This window comes from Papio anubis, chromosome 8 (genome assembly GCF_008728515.1).
Source record: "Papio anubis isolate 15944 chromosome 8, Panubis1.0, whole genome shotgun sequence".
NCBI classification, from domain to species: domain Eukaryota; kingdom Metazoa; phylum Chordata; class Mammalia; order Primates; family Cercopithecidae; genus Papio; species Papio anubis.
The window spans coordinates 3,498,304-3,517,521 of NC_044983.1; the positions used below are offsets into that span (position 1 = coordinate 3,498,304).

Below are 19,218 nucleotides of genomic sequence, written 5' to 3' on the forward strand. Positions count from 1 at the left end.
GTCCTTCCCGCTTGGCACAGGCAACTGCCACTTCTTTCCTCCTGTCTTTCATCAAAATCTGCTGGGAGCAACAGATCTGACAAACTCTTTCATACGAAAGAAGGTATGATGGAGTGAGATGGTTGACCACCTTCCCCTTCCGGAGGTAGCTACATTTCAGCACAGCAGGATGTCTCAAAGCAAGAGTGTTGTCTCTACAATTCGTATTCATGGCAAGCTCCTGGAAGCATCATTGTGAGGGCAGGAAAGATGGACCACCATAAGGGGCACCTCCTCAGCTTATCACTAAGGGTAGAGCTGGTTCTGAATGCTTGCTGAACACTTAACGAAAGTTTAGCAGGTAAAGAGAGTGAGGAATTAATTTAACACACACACACATAACTGCAGGTGGCATCAGCAAGCTGAAAACTGACAGGTCATCACTTCCCAAATCTTTCCAGGTATCTGCCTTTCTCTTTTTCTCCTTTTCCTCCCCACTAGTATAAAAGGGAAGTGTAGGTTAAATTCCTCATAACATTTAGAATTTGGTGCCAAAGGGCATTTAATGCTGTTGAAGGGTGGAATGGGTGGATTTATTACCTTTAGATCCTAGTTAAATTGAGAAACCGTCTAACTAGCTACTCTACTTCCCCTAGAATATGAAAACAGAAACTTAAGAGGTCTCTAAACCGCAGTTCTCAGCAAGTGTCAAGTGTATCAGAATCCCCCAGGGTTGACTGGAGAAGGGACCTCTTCAAATTGTCACAGGCTACCCCCCAGGGACTATGAAATGTCATCCTGGGGATAGGGTGCTCCCATCTACTCACCCAGCTTGCCACTTTATTCTTTACGATGCCCAGCAAGTATTATTGCTGATGGCAGTGGAAAACTACTGGTGACCCGAGATGATAAGAGACAGAAAACCATTGCTCTGGTCTAAAGCGAAAGTCTGCAGGGGCAGTAATCTTACTGAGGGATCCACAGCACCCACCTCTATTCCTACTCTATCACAGGATTCAATCATAAATAGCAGTCATTTTTCTCCCATGAATGTTTTGCAACATTCGTGTACATGGTATGCAATATTTCAAAAACAATATTTTACTAATTAAGTGATTTCAATATAGTAAAGAAAAAGAATGGTTTTGCTATCTGATTGAAAGTGTGGATAGAGAGGAAGGAATTGATTGCAATGCCAAGAAATGTAAAGAACTATTTCAGGGGGGTTTCTGCACTGATCTCTACATGCACAAATCAGCTGTGATTGGACATTCTTCATTCATCCCCCATGATCTCGTGGCAGCAAGTTTGATACCAGGTCATACATGCTAGAAAGCTCCATGACTCCTGTATATCACTGCTAGATGTAGGTTTGCCTCTGCTTTCTGAGATCCACCAGCATTGCATCACGGTGTCTGTGGGATTCCTGTTCATGGGAGCTGCTCATTGGCCTTGCATCTTTATAATTTTTCCCAGAACATGATTTGATGGAGGCCAAGGTTTGGTAGTATTTTTGCTGTGGGGAAACAAATCAGCTGCCCATATTCTTCCAGCTTCTGCAGACATATAGGAGCTGTAGAATACAGCAGATACCGAAAGTGTTTTCCAATGATGAGGTTTCCATACACCTTATCAGATGACATTTATGCAATCAAACAGGTTTTCAAAAGCAAGCCCGTCTGTGTTTAGTCACCTGTCTCTAATCTCATATCATGGATGACAAACACCAGGTAGGCCAATGGTTACCAACCTCGCTTGCACATCAGAATCACAGGAGGCGCTCAGAAAAGTCCTAACGCTGAATTACCTAAACTAGTCACCGTAATCTACTTTAGAATAAGATTCTGCAAAATTTCCATGGCTCTGTTCAGGGGTGTCAACAAACTTTAAGACTAAAGGAAGCCTGTGAAATCATCAGTAATATGCAGAAGACTTACCAACTATAGGAACAATATTAAAGCAGTGAGCATTGAATAACAATCAGTGCATTGATTTGGGGGCCGTTCTCCCTGCTCCCTGATTTTTCCAATTCATCTGAAAACTCTTCAGAATCTCAGGTGATTCATTTTGTTTCCCTCTATGTCTTCACCAGAAATGTGTTGAAGGAAAGGAGAGAGTTAGTGTTCACAGATCTGCCCTAGAGAGAGAGGGTGTTACAGGACATTCTGTCTATAGTGATCACGTTCACAGGGACAGGAAGTACAATGGCGGTTGCCAGGAGATGTGGGTCGGGGAGGATGGGAAGTTACGGCTTTATGGGTACGGAGTTTCAGTTTTGCAGGATGAAAACAATTCTGGAGATGGATGGTGGTCACGGTTGTATGACCATGTGCATGTGTTAATACCATTGAACTGTACACTTAAAATGGTCAGGATGCTAAATTTTATATTATGTGTATTTTATCACAATTAAACATTCTCTTTAAAAATCCTTATGCCTGGTCCGTCTTCCTGACCTATTAAACCAGAACCTTCGGGGTAACTGGAGTGTGTTTAATGGCACAACCCCAGGAAAACCAGATCACTTTCTCTCTCTAGGGCAGATCAGTGAACACTAACTCTCTTCTTCCCTTCAACAAATTTCTGGGAGAGGCATAGAGGAAAACAAAATAAATCACCTGAGATTCTGAAGCATTTTTAAAGGAATTAGAAAAATTAGGGAGCAGGGAGAATGGCCCCCAAATCAATGCACTGGTTGGTTATTGAACATTCACTGCTTTAATATTGTTCCTAAACTCTTTTGCATATCACTGATGATTATCTCACAGGCTTCCCTTAGCCTCAAAAGTTGTTGACACGCCTGAACAGAGCCATGAATTTTTTGCAGACTCTTATTCTAGAGTAGAATACGGCAAACACATGACTAGGAGGCACAGAGTGTTTTATCTCTAATATATGGAAGAAATAATCACATCTCATATTTTAACCCATTCTTTTACAGATGAAGAATTTTTTAAAAAACACACAGAAAAAGTATTACAGAAGGTCATTTTGAAGACCTTTAGATTCAAATAGTCCCCAAGATGTCATATCTGATGATCATGACCAAGTGGGCTTTTTGTTGATAATTCATCAACTATTTTTTTTTGCATTGTGAAGCTAATAAATTAATATAGGCTTAAGTAACAATCACCTATTTTCTCAGAAGACTATTTAAATGGATATTTTATTGTGATGAAAAAATTAGTTTTCTACTGCAGATATTGAAGAGACCATGGAAGAGAGAGAGGACATTCCACCAGCCCCATTTGGTGACTTGTTTATCAGAAGCAGGTTTAGCCACATAAATATTATCTGAAACATTCACAGTGTTCATTTTTCAAAGTGACCTAAAGCCTTCAAGAAGTGTCAGTGGGATGTTATGGGTTGTGGAATTTCTCAAGTAGTTCTTAAAAATGCAGCTGATGCCCTTTGAAAGAGCAGTAATCATTGGCAAATATTTTTCCTAGTCTAGTTCAGTTTCCTAGTAACCATGAATCCTCCTCCAAAAGCTACAGGCATAGGAATATGTTAGGTTCCTGAAATTTTTTTTCAGTTGTAAAAACACTTTGGACCATGGCAGGGGACTTAGGTGCTGCAGACTCAAATGCAGCATGTCAGGAAAGGCCTGGGAGCCAAAGCCTGCTTTTTTTATATGGCAAACCTGGACTGAGTGCTCCATCCCACTTTGTCCTCCTGCACCTTACTGTTTTCTCCCCACTTTGTCCTCCTCCACCTTACTGTTTTCTCCACTAGGCAAGAGAGTAAAAATCACTTACAGAAACGAACACTGGTTCAAGAAATAAGATCATGCTTGAGTTTCAAAAAATAAAAGATAGTTCTTTGTCTTCCACCTAGGGACATGGAGTGGAAAGGGATTATGTCACAAAAGGGGGAATTTTTTTTCAACAAGAAACCAAGCTTGAATGTTTTTAAAATTCCCTCTTGTATTCATTATAGTTTCCGAATTCTCTCAAAAAAAAAAAAAAACCTCTGATATATGGGCTTCTTTCTAACTTTACAAATGCTTCTTCTATTAGTAAATTTTTTAGTTGATGGGAAAAAGGAATAACAATCATAATCCAATGATGTCCATATTTTCCATTTTTTCTTCTAGTTGTACATAAATGATCTAGCAAATGGTCAGAGCTTAGTGCTTAATACAGTATATGTTGCAAAGAAACAGCAGCTTTTTCATTGGGAATAATTATATTCTTACAAGTTTACCTGTAAATCAAAATTCTGCATATTGAATCAGTATTTATTGTTGCCTTAAAACCTGTAAATGTAAATGCATTCCTGATATAAAAGTAAAATTAAATGACTTAGTAAATAATGGCCGAATGCTTTCTTTGAGGCAAGCTCTATACTGAACACTGGAAACGCGATAGTGAATAAAACAAAGTTCTTCTCTTTATGGGGCTTAGAGTCTTATGAGGAGATAGAAAATATGTAGACATGAATTATGCTCAGTCAAGTAAGATTGCAAGCATAGACATGCATAGAATTTCTGGCTGGTCAGTGCTAGAAAGTGAAAGGAAAGGACAGAGGGAGGAAGGCTGCAGGGACGAAAGGTCCATTTCATATAGTGTGGCCTGGAAGTAGCACAGAACAGGTACCTCAGGGGGTGACGCTCAGAATTCTAAGATCTGGATTTTCAATGCTCAATATATAATAGATCTCTTAGCATTGCTGAGAAGGCAGAAGATGTCAACATATCATGGAAAACATGAGAAGGATCATAGAAATGAAGATGTGCTAAAAAGGAGAGCCAGTATCACATGGGATAGCAACCGAGAGATCAGTGCATGCATCTGCTCTAACTTTATAAGTATGTGAAGTTTATAAAGTATATAAGTGATGAAAAATAAAATAGTAAGCAAGAAAAAGAATCAAAGAAGCCAAAAAGCAAGTGGACATACAGGAAGAGAATAGCTGGAGGTCCCTAGACATCTCTCCACTATACTCTCCATCAGGAGAGGAACATAACATCAGTGCCCTTGGACACACGGGCATAACCTGAGTGTGCAGTTTTGTTGCTTGTGGTATCCAAGGGCATCAATGTGATAGCATTTCTCTCTTGACGAAGAGAATAGCGAGAGTTATCTAGGGGGCTCTAGCTACCTCCATGCTGTGTGTTCACCTGCTTTTGGGCTTGATTCTTTTCACAATAAAACTTATAATGTGCCTGTGGTTTCTCTCATTTCTTCATCATTTAAAAAATGATTCAATAACACAACTTAATAGAAAGCTTTATTTATTTTTATTTTTTTGAGAAGGAGTCTCGCCCTCTCACCCAGGCTGGAGTGCAGTGGTGCGATCTCAGTTCACTGCAACCTCCGCCTCTAAGGGTCAAGAGATTCTTCTGCCTCAGCCTCCCGAGTAGCCGGGACTACAGGTGCACGCCACCATGCCTGGCTAATTTTTGTATTTTCAGTATAAACAGGGTTTCCCTATTTTGGCCAGGCTGGTGTCGAACTCCTGACCTTGTGATCCACCCGCCTTGGCCTCCCAAAGTGCTGGGATTACCAGCGTGAGCCACCGCGCCCAGCCGAAAGCAATTCTTACTGAAAAGAACACCAGATTTACTCCCTGGTCTCTACACAATCTGTAAGTACAATTCTTTACATTTTCATATAACAAGAGACAGGTGCTTCTGCTCTCACTGGAGTTGACCTACAATGGAGAAATAATAAAACCATTGCAGCAATACTGTAATAACTATAAATAAAATTATCAATATGCTACAAGGAATGAAGATAACTAAATGTGGAAACTAGAAATGAGCAGTTGTTTATCAAAACACACGGGCTATGGATTTGTCTCTGCTTCTTATTGACTATGTGATTTTTTTCCCTTAATGTACTCCAGTTTCTCCTTCCATTTGATGACACATAATTCATAAAGCATATTTCAAAACAGAATGAAAAATAAACATGGGATCCTTGAGATTAAAATATGCTAAGACAAAGAACAGATGTTATTAGCATGAATAGTAACATGCACACATCAAATACATAAATTAACTATTTAGTTTTTAAGTCATAAATATCACTCAACCCCCAAATTCCCTTTACAGCCTATGTTACAACTCTCTATTTTTAATTGTTAATCTATTCTCTGATGAGCAGTGGTTAACTTAATTGGTTTAGTAGACTATTAATGAGGTGATGTCAAAATATCCCTAGAGACTGGCTTGTTAGCCTCAATTTAATCTATTCAACAGAGAAGGCTTCTACCTTGTGTTGGGTCTGGTCATATAAAATAAAATCAATAAGGCCTCTCTCCTTTCCTTCAAAACTGCATGACTGTAATGAGAAACCCAAAGATGCTGGGAAATGTTGAAATCGTGAGATGACATCAAGTTGGGAGTAAAGAGCCCCTCGTTCTGCAGAGAGAAGCCAAACCTGTGGGTGGGAGAGGACAGAGATGGGCCAAGGTGAAGTCACTTGTCTTTTAAGGACACGATGCAATCCGAGAAACGCATCGTTAGGCAATTTACTGGTTGTGCGAACATCATAGAGTGCCCTTACACACCCAGATGGTGTAGCCTGATATACCTGGGCTTTATGGTACAGCCTAGGGCTCCCAGACTATGAACCCAAACGGCATGTTACTGTAATGAATATTTTAGGCAATTGTAACACAGTGGTAAGTGTTTGTATATCTAAATATATCTAAACATAGAAAAGGAGCAGAAAAAATACAGTATGAAAGACAGAAAACGTCTCAATCATATAGGGTACTTAGTCCCTATGAATGGAACTGGCAGGGTGGGAGTTGCTCTGCGTCAGTCAGTGAGTAAGTGGTGAGTGAATGTGAGGGCCTAGGACATGTCTGTACACTCCTGTAGACCTTAGAAACACTGTATCCTTGGACCACAATAAATTTACTGTTTTCCTTTTTTCAATAATAAATTAACCTTAACTTACTGAAACATTTTTACTTTGTTACAATTTTTTTTTTTTTTTTTTTGAGATGGAGTCTCACTCTGTCTCCAGGCTGCAGTGCTGCAGTGCAGTGGCGTAATCTAAGCTCACTGCAACCTCCACCTCCTGGGTTCAAGCGATTCTCCTGTCTCAGCCTCCCAAGTAGCTAGGACTATAGGTGCGTGCCACCACACCCACCTAATTTTTTGTTGTTGTTCTGGTTTTTTTGTTTGTTTGTTTGTTTTTGTGGAGAGGGAGTCTCACTCTGTCACCTAGACTGGAGAGCAGTGGCGCGATCTCAGCTCACTGCAAGCTCCGCCTCCCGGGTTCACGCCATTCTTCTGCCTCAGCCTCCCGAGTAGCTAGGACTACAGGCGCCGCCACCACACCCAGCTAACTTTTGTATTTTTAGTAGACACGGGGTTTCACCGTGTTGGCCAGGATGGTCTCGATCTCTTGACTACGTGATCCGCCCACCTCAGCCTCTCAAAGTGCTGGGATTACAGGTGTGAGCCACCATGCCTGGCCTACTGTGTTACATGTTTTAACTTGTGACTCTTTTGTAATAATACTCAGTTTAAGACACACACACATAGTGCAGCTGTACAAAAGTGATTTTCCTTCATATTTTTATCTCATAAGCTTTTTTCTATTGTTCTTTTTACTTCTTAAACCTTTTTGTTATAAACTAAGACATGAACATATGCACTAGCCTAGGCCTGCACGGCATCAGCATCAATATCACTGTTTTCCACCTCCACATCTTGTCCCACTGGAAAGTCTTCAGGGGCAAGGACATGCATGAATGAACCTGTCATGTCCAATGATCACAATTCCTTCTTCTGGATACCACCTGAAGGACCTGCCGGGGGCTGTTTACAGTTAACTTTTGTGTTTTTTATAAGCTGACGGAGTACACTCTAAAATAACAGTAGAAAGTATACCATTTTAAATGCATAAACTAGTAAGACAGTCACTAATTCTCATTATCAAGTATGTGCTAGTCTTTTCTGTGACTGGCAGCACAGTACATCTGCCTTACATCAGGATTGCCACAAACATGTGAGTACTGCTCTGTCCTGGGAGGGAGCAGGGCTAGGAGATCACCAGGCAATGGAAACCTTTCAGTTCCACTAAAATCTTAAGGGAAAACTATCATATATGCAGTCCATTGTTAGGCAGCGTATGACTGGATATTCTGTTTACAGAAAGCACAAAAAATTATAGGGGAACTATTCCGTCTCAGTCGGTTTTGCCTATTAAAGCCCCTCCTCTGTTTCTCCACTAACTGGTAACACTCCTTTGTGGAAAGACTCTCCACCGAGAAGAATCAGCGTGGGTGGTGCGGGTGGGGCAGAAAGGAGATGATACTTGAGGAAGAACATGACCAAGAAGTAAAGGAAGTGGCTGGATGCAGTGGCTCATGCCTATAATCTCAACACTTTGGGAGGCCAAGGCAGGCGGATCACCTGAGGTCAGGAGTTCAAGACCAGCCTGGCCAACCTGGTAAAACCCCATCTCTACTAAAAATACAAAATAATTAGCCAGGCATGGTAGCATGTGCCTGTATTCTCAGCTACTCAGGAGGCTGAGGCAGGAGAATTGCTTGAACCCGGGATGTGGAGGTTGCAGTGAGCCAAGATCGTGTCACTGCACTCTAGTCTGGGTGACAGAGTGAGACTCTGTCTCAAAAAAAAAAAAAAACAGTAAAGGAAGAAAGACAGGACACTGAAGGTGGGCAGGTGCCACCTGCAGAGGAGGTAGTGTCAGGACAGATACTGCAGCTCATGCAGAATCAGGGATGTGGCCACATGGAGCTCTTTATGGACAGTCTGTTGAGGGGTCACATTGTGGAAGAAAAGATAAAAGGACATGAAAGGAGCTGAGAAGCTCAAGTTTCCAAGAATTCAGGGGGCTCCCTAAGTTCAGTTTCAGCATCTTTGAAATGTTCTTAAAAGGATAGAAGGATGTGAAATTATATATTTAAAAAATATGGCTGGGCACTGTGGCTCATGCCTGTAATCCCAGCACTTTGGGAGGCCAAGGTGGGTGGATCATGAGGTCAGGAGTTTGAGACGAGCCTGGCCAATATAGTGAAACCCCGTCTCTACTAAAAATGCAAAAAAATTAGCCGGGCATGGTAGTACACACCTGTTATTCCAGCTACTCAGGAGGCTGAGGCAGGAGAATTGCTTGAATTGAGAGGTAGAGGTTGTAGTAAGCCAAGATCATGCCACTGTACTCTAGCCTGGGAGACAGAGCGAGACACTGTCTCAAAAAAAAAAAAAAAAAAAAAAAAAATTGTAATGTCCAGCAGTGTGCATCATGGCCAGTGCTAGTCTACATGGATCTGTGGTGCCAATTACAACATGAGACACCCCTCACAGTGATCGATTAAAGCAAGACTGTCCTGTTCAGCATATGCAACGCATGCTAAGCTGCATGACTTGGAATGCTGAGCTCAAGGGCAAATTTCAACCATACCTTGACTCCTCATTGGCTACTGTGTGAAGTCCGCAAACTACACCCACCTTTCCAGTGGTCCTGCAGAGTGGGTGTAAAAACTTTTATTATAATGATCTGTGTTACAAACTATCAAGGTCAACAGGAGCTTTGAGATCAGTAGGATTCCAGCTTAAATTCCCAGTAGGATTCCAGCTTAAATTCCCAGCTCTGACTCTGACTAGATATAGCACTTTGTTAGGTTAGCGTTCTGAATTTCAACACTTCTACTTATAAAAACGAGGAAAATTACATCTGCCTGGACATAGGCTACATATCCTGTTAGCACAGAGAGATAGATGAACAATAGATGCCAGTACACACCCATAAATTCTCAATCCCTGTCCGAGCTCCCTCCCTCAGATATTGGTATTTGAATACTTCCATCAATCTTACTCATAAATATTCAGTTGTAATGAATACACTTTGTCTTTTAGACAATGGTCTATGTTGAAAAATACTGTCAGAAAACTGTCCCCAAACTGACTTGAATTCAAATAAGCAAGCTTTGTATTTTATGCTTTATTTTCTTTAGGTATCTTATAGATAATGATAGAATTAATATTTAGATTGTCTATGGAAAAGGGATTTCTCAAGAAACCAGAATAATATTATAAATGAAACCAGAGGAGGAATATTTTACCAACCTAAAAAAGTGAACTCTTCTTAATAAAAACAACCCCAAGTTACATATTTACAAAGGCTACACTGCAAATGAGCTCATCTACCCATCTTGACCATGTTGGTTGTTAGTCTGGATTACATGATTAGTCATTAGTTTTGATTACAAGAATTTAGAAAATAAAACTGAATTACCTTTCATTAAAGAGAGTCTCAAAAGACTATTAAAAAGTATCTTCCCTCTTTTTTTTTTTTTTTTTTTTTTTTTTGAGACAGAGTCTTGCTCTGTCCCCCAGGCTGGAAGGCAGTGGTGTGATCTCGGCTCCTGGGTTCAAGTGATTCTCCTGCCTCAGGCTCCCAAGTAGCTGGGACTACAGGTGCACACCAACATGCCCAGCTAATTTTTGTATTTTTAGTAAAGACAGGGTTTCACCATGTTGGCCAGGCTGGTCTCGAAATCCTGACCTCGTGATCCACCCACCTCAGCTTACAGCGCCCAGCCTTCCCTCCTTTTAAAACATCAACATTCACTGTGTTTTCATTTCCATTGACAGAGCAAAAACAATGATGGGAAAAACTGATGCCGATTTTGCACCAATCAAGCAACAGCACTAGGTAGTAGCAGAGAAAAGGTCCAGTGTCACTTAAGAAAGTCCTTGAGGGAGCAGGGAAAACGATTGTTTTAATAAATCGTAACCTAATGTGTCTCTGGGGCATGGTAAGCCTGAGGGAGTTCTGGAGACACAAACATCCATGTAATTGTTTCAGTTTTGAGTTGAGCTGGCTGCTTGGTTTTCTATTGAACTCCTCTTTATTTAAAGAATGGTAGATAAACTATCACTGCTAAGATCTGAGTATTTGTCAGGTGTTTAGAAAAAGTGAATGAGTCTTTTACTTCAAGGAAAATGACTGACAAAATTTGAGCCCATGACAAAGCTAAAGTTTTCTAATTTTCATTAGAAATAAAATTGTAATTTTCATTTCTAATTTTCTAATGAAAATTAGAAACTTTTCAAAAGATTGTATCTACCACCATGAGTCTGACAGTTTTTCAATGCTTACAGATCTTTCTAATGAAATACATGGTAATATCAACAAATGTATTTTTTTAGATAATGTATAGGACAATGTATAAATATTTGAAAGAACTCGTAACTCAATGAATCACTATTTTCAAGTGACCAATGTATGAGGTACAAAATCATGCACATACAAAAAATTAATTCAGGAAAGAAGCTCAACCAATAAATTTTGATGTAAGAAAATAAAAAATGTTTATTTTCAAAACCCCATATTCAAATTGCATCTAACATTTAAGATGATATCATTTGCCAATTTTTGTTATAGTTTCAAATAATACACTTAGTTATTTGGAAAAAATTTTAAAATACTAATTTCTTTTTCAGCTATATGTAAAGCTGGATTTTTAAAAATATTTAATTAAAACAACATTGTGCAACAGATTGAATACAGAAGCACATATAACAATCCATATAAAGTATTATACACTAACAATAATTCAAAGAAAGCTAAAATGGCTATGAAAATGTAAGCCAAATGTGGTTTCAGAGTAAAAAATATTATTCATGATAAAGAAAGTCATTTCATAACATAAAAGGTATTAAACAAAAATACATGGCAATTTTAAACATTTGTGTACCTAATAACAGAGCTTCAAAATACATGAAGCAAAAACTGATAAAGCTGCAATGAGAAATAGGCAAATTCACAATTTTAATAGATGATTTAGATAAATCTCTCTCAATAACAGATTTGACAAGTGACAAGACAATTAGTAAGGATCTCAAAGCCTTGAACAACACTGTCAACCAACTTGATCTAACTGACATTTATGGAACACTTCACCCAACAACACTAAAATATGTGTTATTTTCAAGTGGTCATGGAACATTTACCATGATAGAGCGTATTCTTGCCCATAAAGCAATTATCAAAACATTTTTAAAAGTTCAGATCTTATAAAGCATAATCGCTAACCATACAGATCCTTGGAAAATGTCCAGATATGTGGAAACAAAATAGAAAACTTTTAAATAAATCGTGGAACAAAAAAGTAATCAGAAGGGAAAATATAATGTAATTTAAGCTGCATGAAAATAAAAACACAGCATATCAAAATTGAAGAGATGCAGCCAAAGCGTTCCTTAGAGGAAAATTCATAGCAGTAAACACCCATAGTTAGAAAGAATAAAGGTCTTAAATTACTGATCTCAGCTTCAACCTTAAGACACTAGAAAAAGAAGAACAAATAGAGCCCACAGTAAACAGAGGAAATAAATTAATAAGAGGTCAGAGCAGAAGTCAATGAAATTGAAGACAAACTAAACAATAGATAAATGTATATAAAAGTAAATTGTAGTTTTTGGAGAAGTTCAATAATGTTAACATGTTAATAGCCAGATGGACCAAGTAAGACTTTTTAAAGATTACGAATATCAAGAATTTGAGCTGTGAAATTACTACTCATTTATGGGATAATAAAGAAAAATAAGAATAATTTTAAGCCAACAAATTTGACAACTTAGATGAAATTTTAAAATTTCTTGAAAGATACACACTATCAAAGCTCACTGAAGTAGAAGTAGATAATCTACATGAGCCTGTAAGTAGAAAAGAAGTTCAACCTGTAATTTAAAACATACTTGCAAGAAAATTCCAATTCCAGGTAGCTTCCCTGGTGAATTATTCCAAACATTTAGCAATTAAATATTAACAATTATACACAAACTCTTCTATGGTATTCCAGAGGAGAGAACAGTTTTCAATTAATTTTGAGACCATTATTACTCGGACAGGAAAAAAAAAGTCTTTATAAGGAAAGACTACAGCCTATGATAACTCATAAACATACCTGTAAAAAACTAAACGTTTTAACAAGTCAAATTCAATAATCCATAAAAAGAAAAATACATCATTACAAATTAATTTTATTCCAGAATATAAGTTCATTTTTAACATTGGGAAATCAGTTAAGTCCTCATATTCACAAAATATACAAACAAAAAACGGTCATCTCAATAGATGTAGATGCAGCTTTTGAAAAAATTCCAAATTCATGTCTGATTAAAACACACACACACACACCCCCCTCAAAAAACTACAAATAGAAGGATACTTCCTCAACCTCATAAAGGGCATCTATGAAAAACCAACAAGCAATGTCATAATTATAATGAAAGCCAGAACACTTTCCACTTAAGCTCAGGAATAAAGGCAGAGATGTCTCACCATTTCTATTCAATCTTGTAAAATAGTTTCTAACCAGTGCATTTACACAAGAACAAGAAATTAAAAAAAATTCAGATTGGAAAGCAAAAATTAAAAATCCTTTTATTTGTAGATAACAAAATCAGCTAGGGAGAAAGTTCTAAGAAATCTATCAAAACAGCTACTATAACTAGCTTATCTCTGTTATGTATATATTTGTATACACATACACACCCCATAGCTGATACAAACAACATTTTACTCGTGTATTTAAGAGAAAATTTAGTCTTTCAAATCATTTTCCCAGGTGTTACAATATTTGATTGCTATTGCTACAAACATAGAGACAAATAAACAACATAATGATTTCTCAAAAAACGAGGAAAGTGACAGATTGAAATTATCTTCTGAGATAAAGTTCTACAGAAACCTTATCTATATTCCATTCCTGACGGGCCATACATCTGCACAACCTAGATTCTCGCTACCTCCACCCCAGCCAGATCAACACAGCCCTCAGAGTTAATGTACATCCCGAATTTAAACCTCTTTTCCAGAAGTAAGTCCGATCTGAGAATGAAATGGAATAAAGATTGGCTTACTCACCTAGGATATGATTAAGAGCTTCATTATTGCCCTTGTGCTAAGGAGACAATGGCCTGAATATTCACAACTTCCCTGTTAACTTTTATAGCTTAAGCATTTTCTCTGTCATTTTTTTTTTTTAACATGAAATGCAATTTGAAGAATTTGGTATTCTCAGATATGAGTTAATTTGTTTTGTTTTTAAAATACAGCTCTGCAAAACTGACCAAAGAAGTTTCTAGGTTTCTGGGATGACAGGATACAAGATGGGCAGTTCCCCGATACACAAAGTACATTTGATATGGAGAAGAGTTTATTTGTGCCACACACAGTTTTAGTCACTGACAATGCAAAGATAAGACACTCTCCATTCTGGAGACGCTTAAGACAGGTGAGACAACAGATGTGTGAGCACATCGTGATGATGCACCGTTGTCAACTCTAACAAAGGGGCACAGAAGGAAAGGGAAGCAGGAAGAAGATTTTTCCTCAGCAAGAGGGACATGAAAGAGGTGACTGTTGACACAAGGAAAGAAGACATAGAATGGAAAGCCCTTGGAAGAATGTGCAATTTTATCGAGTTGCTTTGTTTTTGAAAGAGATAAAATTCCTGAATGACTTCAAATGATCACTATTTTATAATATGATACTGGAAACCAGCATCCTTCTTTTAGCTATGAGCTGGTGCATCCATGAACCACACTCACTAGATTGCTAATAACTCTTCACAACCAACTCTTCCTCTGGAGAACTTCCCTGAGCCAAAGGAAGGAAGTCATTGATTGACAGACAGGAAAGTGGGTACAAAAGGTGAGGCCTGCTTGTCAGTACAACTTGTATCCCAGAACTCCCCATGGGAACAGACTGAAGTGAGTCTCCAGTAAAAGCATCTTTCTGCTTAGCTTTTTACTCCAATTCTATTCCACTTCCTCTACTCCACTCCTCCTGAGAGCACTTTTCCAATAAATTACTTCAATAAGAATTTTCATCTCAAGCTCTGCCTCAGAGGGACTTCAGCGAAACCACAAACTTCTTAACATATTAGTCAAGATGTGTAATAGTTAACCTATATCCATTCCAACACTCTATTTCTTCATATCTATACTTTGTATCCTTTTCATGTAAAATAATACACCATTTTACCAACTTCATTATAGACACACTGCCATTTCTTTATTTTTCTATTCCTTTTAAAACTACCGTTGTTACTCCAATTTTATTAAATAATATTTCTTCTTCCCTCTCTAATAGTATCAGTACTTTTCTTCCACTTGTAGGCCACTTCAGTAGCCTTAGCTTTCTGAACATTTTTTGAATTTTTTTCAAAAATGGTGACATTGTAAGAAGGAAAAACACGTATCTTGCTTCTCTTTACCATTTTATTTCACAGCTGCTTCTAATAATAGTATCCATCTTGTAAGATGGAAAATGTTACAATTCTTGAACTCACTGAAATAAGTGTAAAAATCTAAAGTAATAGGACTATTATCACTACTGTATTCATAATGTAGCAACAGAAAATCAGTATCATCATAATCCTAGTAAAATGAGTCACATTTTCTGAATAAACTTTATTGGCTGATACTAACATTCATCATTCCTAAAGTTTTTTAATGAAATAACTATGAGGTGATAATTAAATATTTTAACTTCTATCTTTAAACATTAAAAAAAATGGAATATGAGATTTACATGGTTTGGCTGTGTCCCCACCCAAATCTCATCTTGAATTGTAGCACTCGTAATCTCCACATGTTGTGGGAGGGACCGGTGAGAGGTAATTGAATCATGGGGGCAGTTACCCTCATGCTATTCTCATGGTAGTGAGTTCTCATGAGATCTGATGGTTTTTTAAGGGGATTTTCCTCCACTTTGCTCATTCTTCTCCTTCCTGTCGCCATATGAAGAAGGATGTGTTTGCTTTCCCTTCTGTCATGATTGTAAGGTTCCTGAGACCTCCTCAGCCATGCTGAATTAAACCTCTTTCCTTTATAAATTACCCAGTCTCTGGTATGTCCTTATTAGCAGTGTGAGAAGGGACTAATACAGAAAATTTAACAGATTATAAACAAAAAATAAACTCTCTGAAGACAAATTTTGATTACACATATTTAGAGTTAAATTTTTATTATTGGTTCCTAGAGTATAAGGTGCTGACTCTAGAGTACCTGGAATTTTTCAGTATGATATGTTTTAGAATTCTACAGATAATATAGTTGCATAATGATTGCAAAGTTTTATCTTTACCTCAAAAGAACAAAAGAGTTAAACTAAACTGCAAGCTGAAATTATATATGTCTTAAAAATAACATGCTTTTTTCCATCACTATTGTATCTCTTACCTGAAGTCAGAACCTGCTCTTCTACCACTTTCTGGAATCCCAGGATCTGGACACATGTCAGAGACCAATGCAACACCTCCTTGGCTCACTGTCATAGAGAGAAACATTGTTAAAATGTTGTAGTTATTGAGGAAATACCCAGATAAAAAATATATTCTAGGCATTTTCAGTTCTTTAATGATAATGACTTAAAATGTGATCTCCAAAGGAATTAAGACACCTTAAATACATTCAAATAAATGTTTATATTCTCATTGGTGAAAATCAAAGATGTGTTTTCCAGTGAAAGGATGATAATCTTTGGTTTTATTTCTCTCATTTTTAAGATGTCAAAATTTAATTTAAAAATCTCATTTGTTCCTTATGACTACTTTTACACCAAGTTACAATTAACAGCATGATGAGAAAAATAGCATTATGAGAAAAATGCATGCACTTAGAGAGAAGAAAGCCTTCACTCATTCCCATAGATGACAACAGAGATGATATTTACTAAGTTCTATACAAAAGATACTTTAAGTAACATTACATATATTTTAAACATTCAAGTATTTATCATTGAACTAAAACCCATAATGGTTTCTTTGTTCAAGTGCACTGATTTATTTCCTGAATTTCATGAAAAACCTTTTCTCCTGTTGGGACTTGCACTATCACAGAATAATTTTTAAAGAATTCATTTGTTTATTGGATAGAGTGGCTGTCAACTCAAAATTCATTTCCCTCTGTATAATTTGTCCAATTAAACTAAGGCATTTCTTTTTTACTTTTCCCAGGAATTTGCTTAGCAGAGGGCTTGGGACCCAATTCAGTAGAATGAGATGTGAGGGGAAGTCCACAGCAGTACTTCTGGGAAACACTGCAGGATGCTAATAAAGTGCATATCTATTTTACTCTGAAAACTTCTGTGTCCAGGTTTCAAATGTAGAACTATTGGTGTGATTTTGCTATAATCCGAGGATGGAGACAACAGCATGTATGGAACAGAAAAGACGTGTCAACAACCTGGACCCGCTACCTTATTTTTGAGGCAGAAAATCAACCAATTTAGGAGTAATATCGCAATTCTGAACATTCTGTTATATTTATTATAGTTTATTTGCTATACTTTAAATCCATTGCATAGTTGATTCTATTATTTGCAGCTGAAAGGTGTACATATAAATATACATTTTCTCACACATATTTTAAACGATTCCATAAGAAGAAAAGAATATGTCTGGGTATATGTGGAACTCGTGGAGCATTTGATTAAAACTATGCATAAAACAACAGTAATTATAGCAAGTTTAGTTTAGTTTGTTTGTTTTGAGTCAGGGTCTAACTCTGTTGCCCAGGTGGGAGTGCAGTGGCACAATCATGGATCACCGCAGCCTCAACCTCCCAGGATCAAGCAATACTCCCACCTCAGCCTTCCTAATAGCTGGTAGCACAGGCTTGTGCCACCATGCCCAGATAATTAAAAAACAAATCTTTTGTAGAGATGGAGTCTAACTATATTGCCCAGACTGGTCTCAAACCCCCAGCTCAAGTGACACTCCCACTGTAGCCTCCTAAAGTGTTGGGACTGCAGACATGTGCAACCACACCCAGTCAAAATTTATCTTTCATTGCTAAGTTAGAATAAATTTGGGTAACAATATAATCCTTCATTAAACACAAATTATATTGAACATATTATGTGGTTTCATTCTTAGTAAGTACTTCACTATTCCAAATGGGTTAAGATATGTTTTAGGTATTTTTATTTCTTTTTTAAAATAAGTTTTTTAAATAACATCTAAACATTATTTTGCTGCATGATGTGAGAATTATATTGAATTCCAAAATTTTGTTTTCTAAATGTTTAATTTTCTCAATATTATATCAAAATAATCCAGCAAGTTTGGTGATAGCATCAGTAGACAGTGAGACAGAAAGCTCCAGACCCGTATTTCCCCATGGAAACACCAAAGAAACGACTACCGAAAGATTAAAATAATTTTATAGGAGCTCTAAATAACAGCAAAACATCTATAACAACCAAGCAAATGCCCAGTGAGAAAAAAAATATTTGAAATAGGACTATATTTCATGATGTTTTACTCTCCCTTGTTTCATACCATGACTTGTGTGGCACAGTGCAGTTGAGAGGAAGTGGCCCGATGACTAGTTTCCTCTCTGGGGATGGAGAAGCAGAGGGAAAGTGGTTGGCAGCACGATGGTCTCTCTGTGGGCTGCCTGAGAGACTGAGCTCTGTCTTTCCTGATTTGCAGGTCAGATGAGGAAGGGCAGCATAATTGGGATCTCTGGCTAGAAGCCATGAGAGGCTGTGACAAGCACTGCTATATAGAAAACGGCGGCAAAATTGCAAACCCATGGGTACCTTGGAGTAAGGGATTCCAGGCAGAGGAACACAATAGAACACATATATAAGGCCCCAATGAGAAGATGAGATGACATTCTTTGGAATATTATTATGTTTAAAAGCAGCTGGGGAAAAAAATGAAAACAAAAACACAACAAAAGGTACACACAAACCCAGATAGGACACGTGCCCCCCAAAACCTGAAAACACCTAAAGTCTTCAGTCCAGATTGGTCTCAAGGCTCAGAGGCCCACTAATTAGCGAACATTTTCTACTATATTCTGCAAAGATTGAGGGCGGTAGTTAATTCTTTTCAAATGCTTATTTTTTAACAAAAATCACAAGGCATACAAAGAAACAGGGAAACAGGCCATTCAAAGGGTCGAAATAAATCTCCAGATACAGTCACTGAAGAAACATATGCACCAGACTTACTAGATAATGAATTTACAACAATGATTACAGATCTGAATTTAAATTAATGAATATAAACTTTCCAAATTTGAGGAAAGACATAGATATACAAATTCAAGGAGCTTAATGAACTCCTAGTAGGATAAACATAAAGAGACCCACAGCAAGACACATAATAATCAAACTGTTAAGAGCCAAAGAAGAAGAGAGAATCTTAAAAGCAGAAAGAGAAAAGCAAGTCCTTATAAACAAGGGATCCATAATAAGACTATCAACATATTTCTCTGCAGAC

General features: G+C 37.6%; 1 protein-coding gene across 4 annotated transcripts in view; it reads right to left on the minus strand.

Moving 5' to 3' along the window:
* The window catches only part of CSMD1 (CUB and Sushi multiple domains 1), a 2,034,404-nt gene that overhangs the window by 639,804 nt on the left and 1,375,382 nt on the right, over nucleotides 1-19,218 (minus strand). For all 4 annotated transcript variants that reach the window (XM_031669914.1, XM_031669913.1, XM_031669915.1 and 1 more), the window contains one exon: nucleotides 16,166-16,253. In XM_031669914.1, coding sequence (XP_031525774.1) covers nucleotides 16,166-16,253 — 88 coding nt within the window. The remainder of the gene's footprint in view (nucleotides 1-16,165; nucleotides 16,254-19,218) is intronic.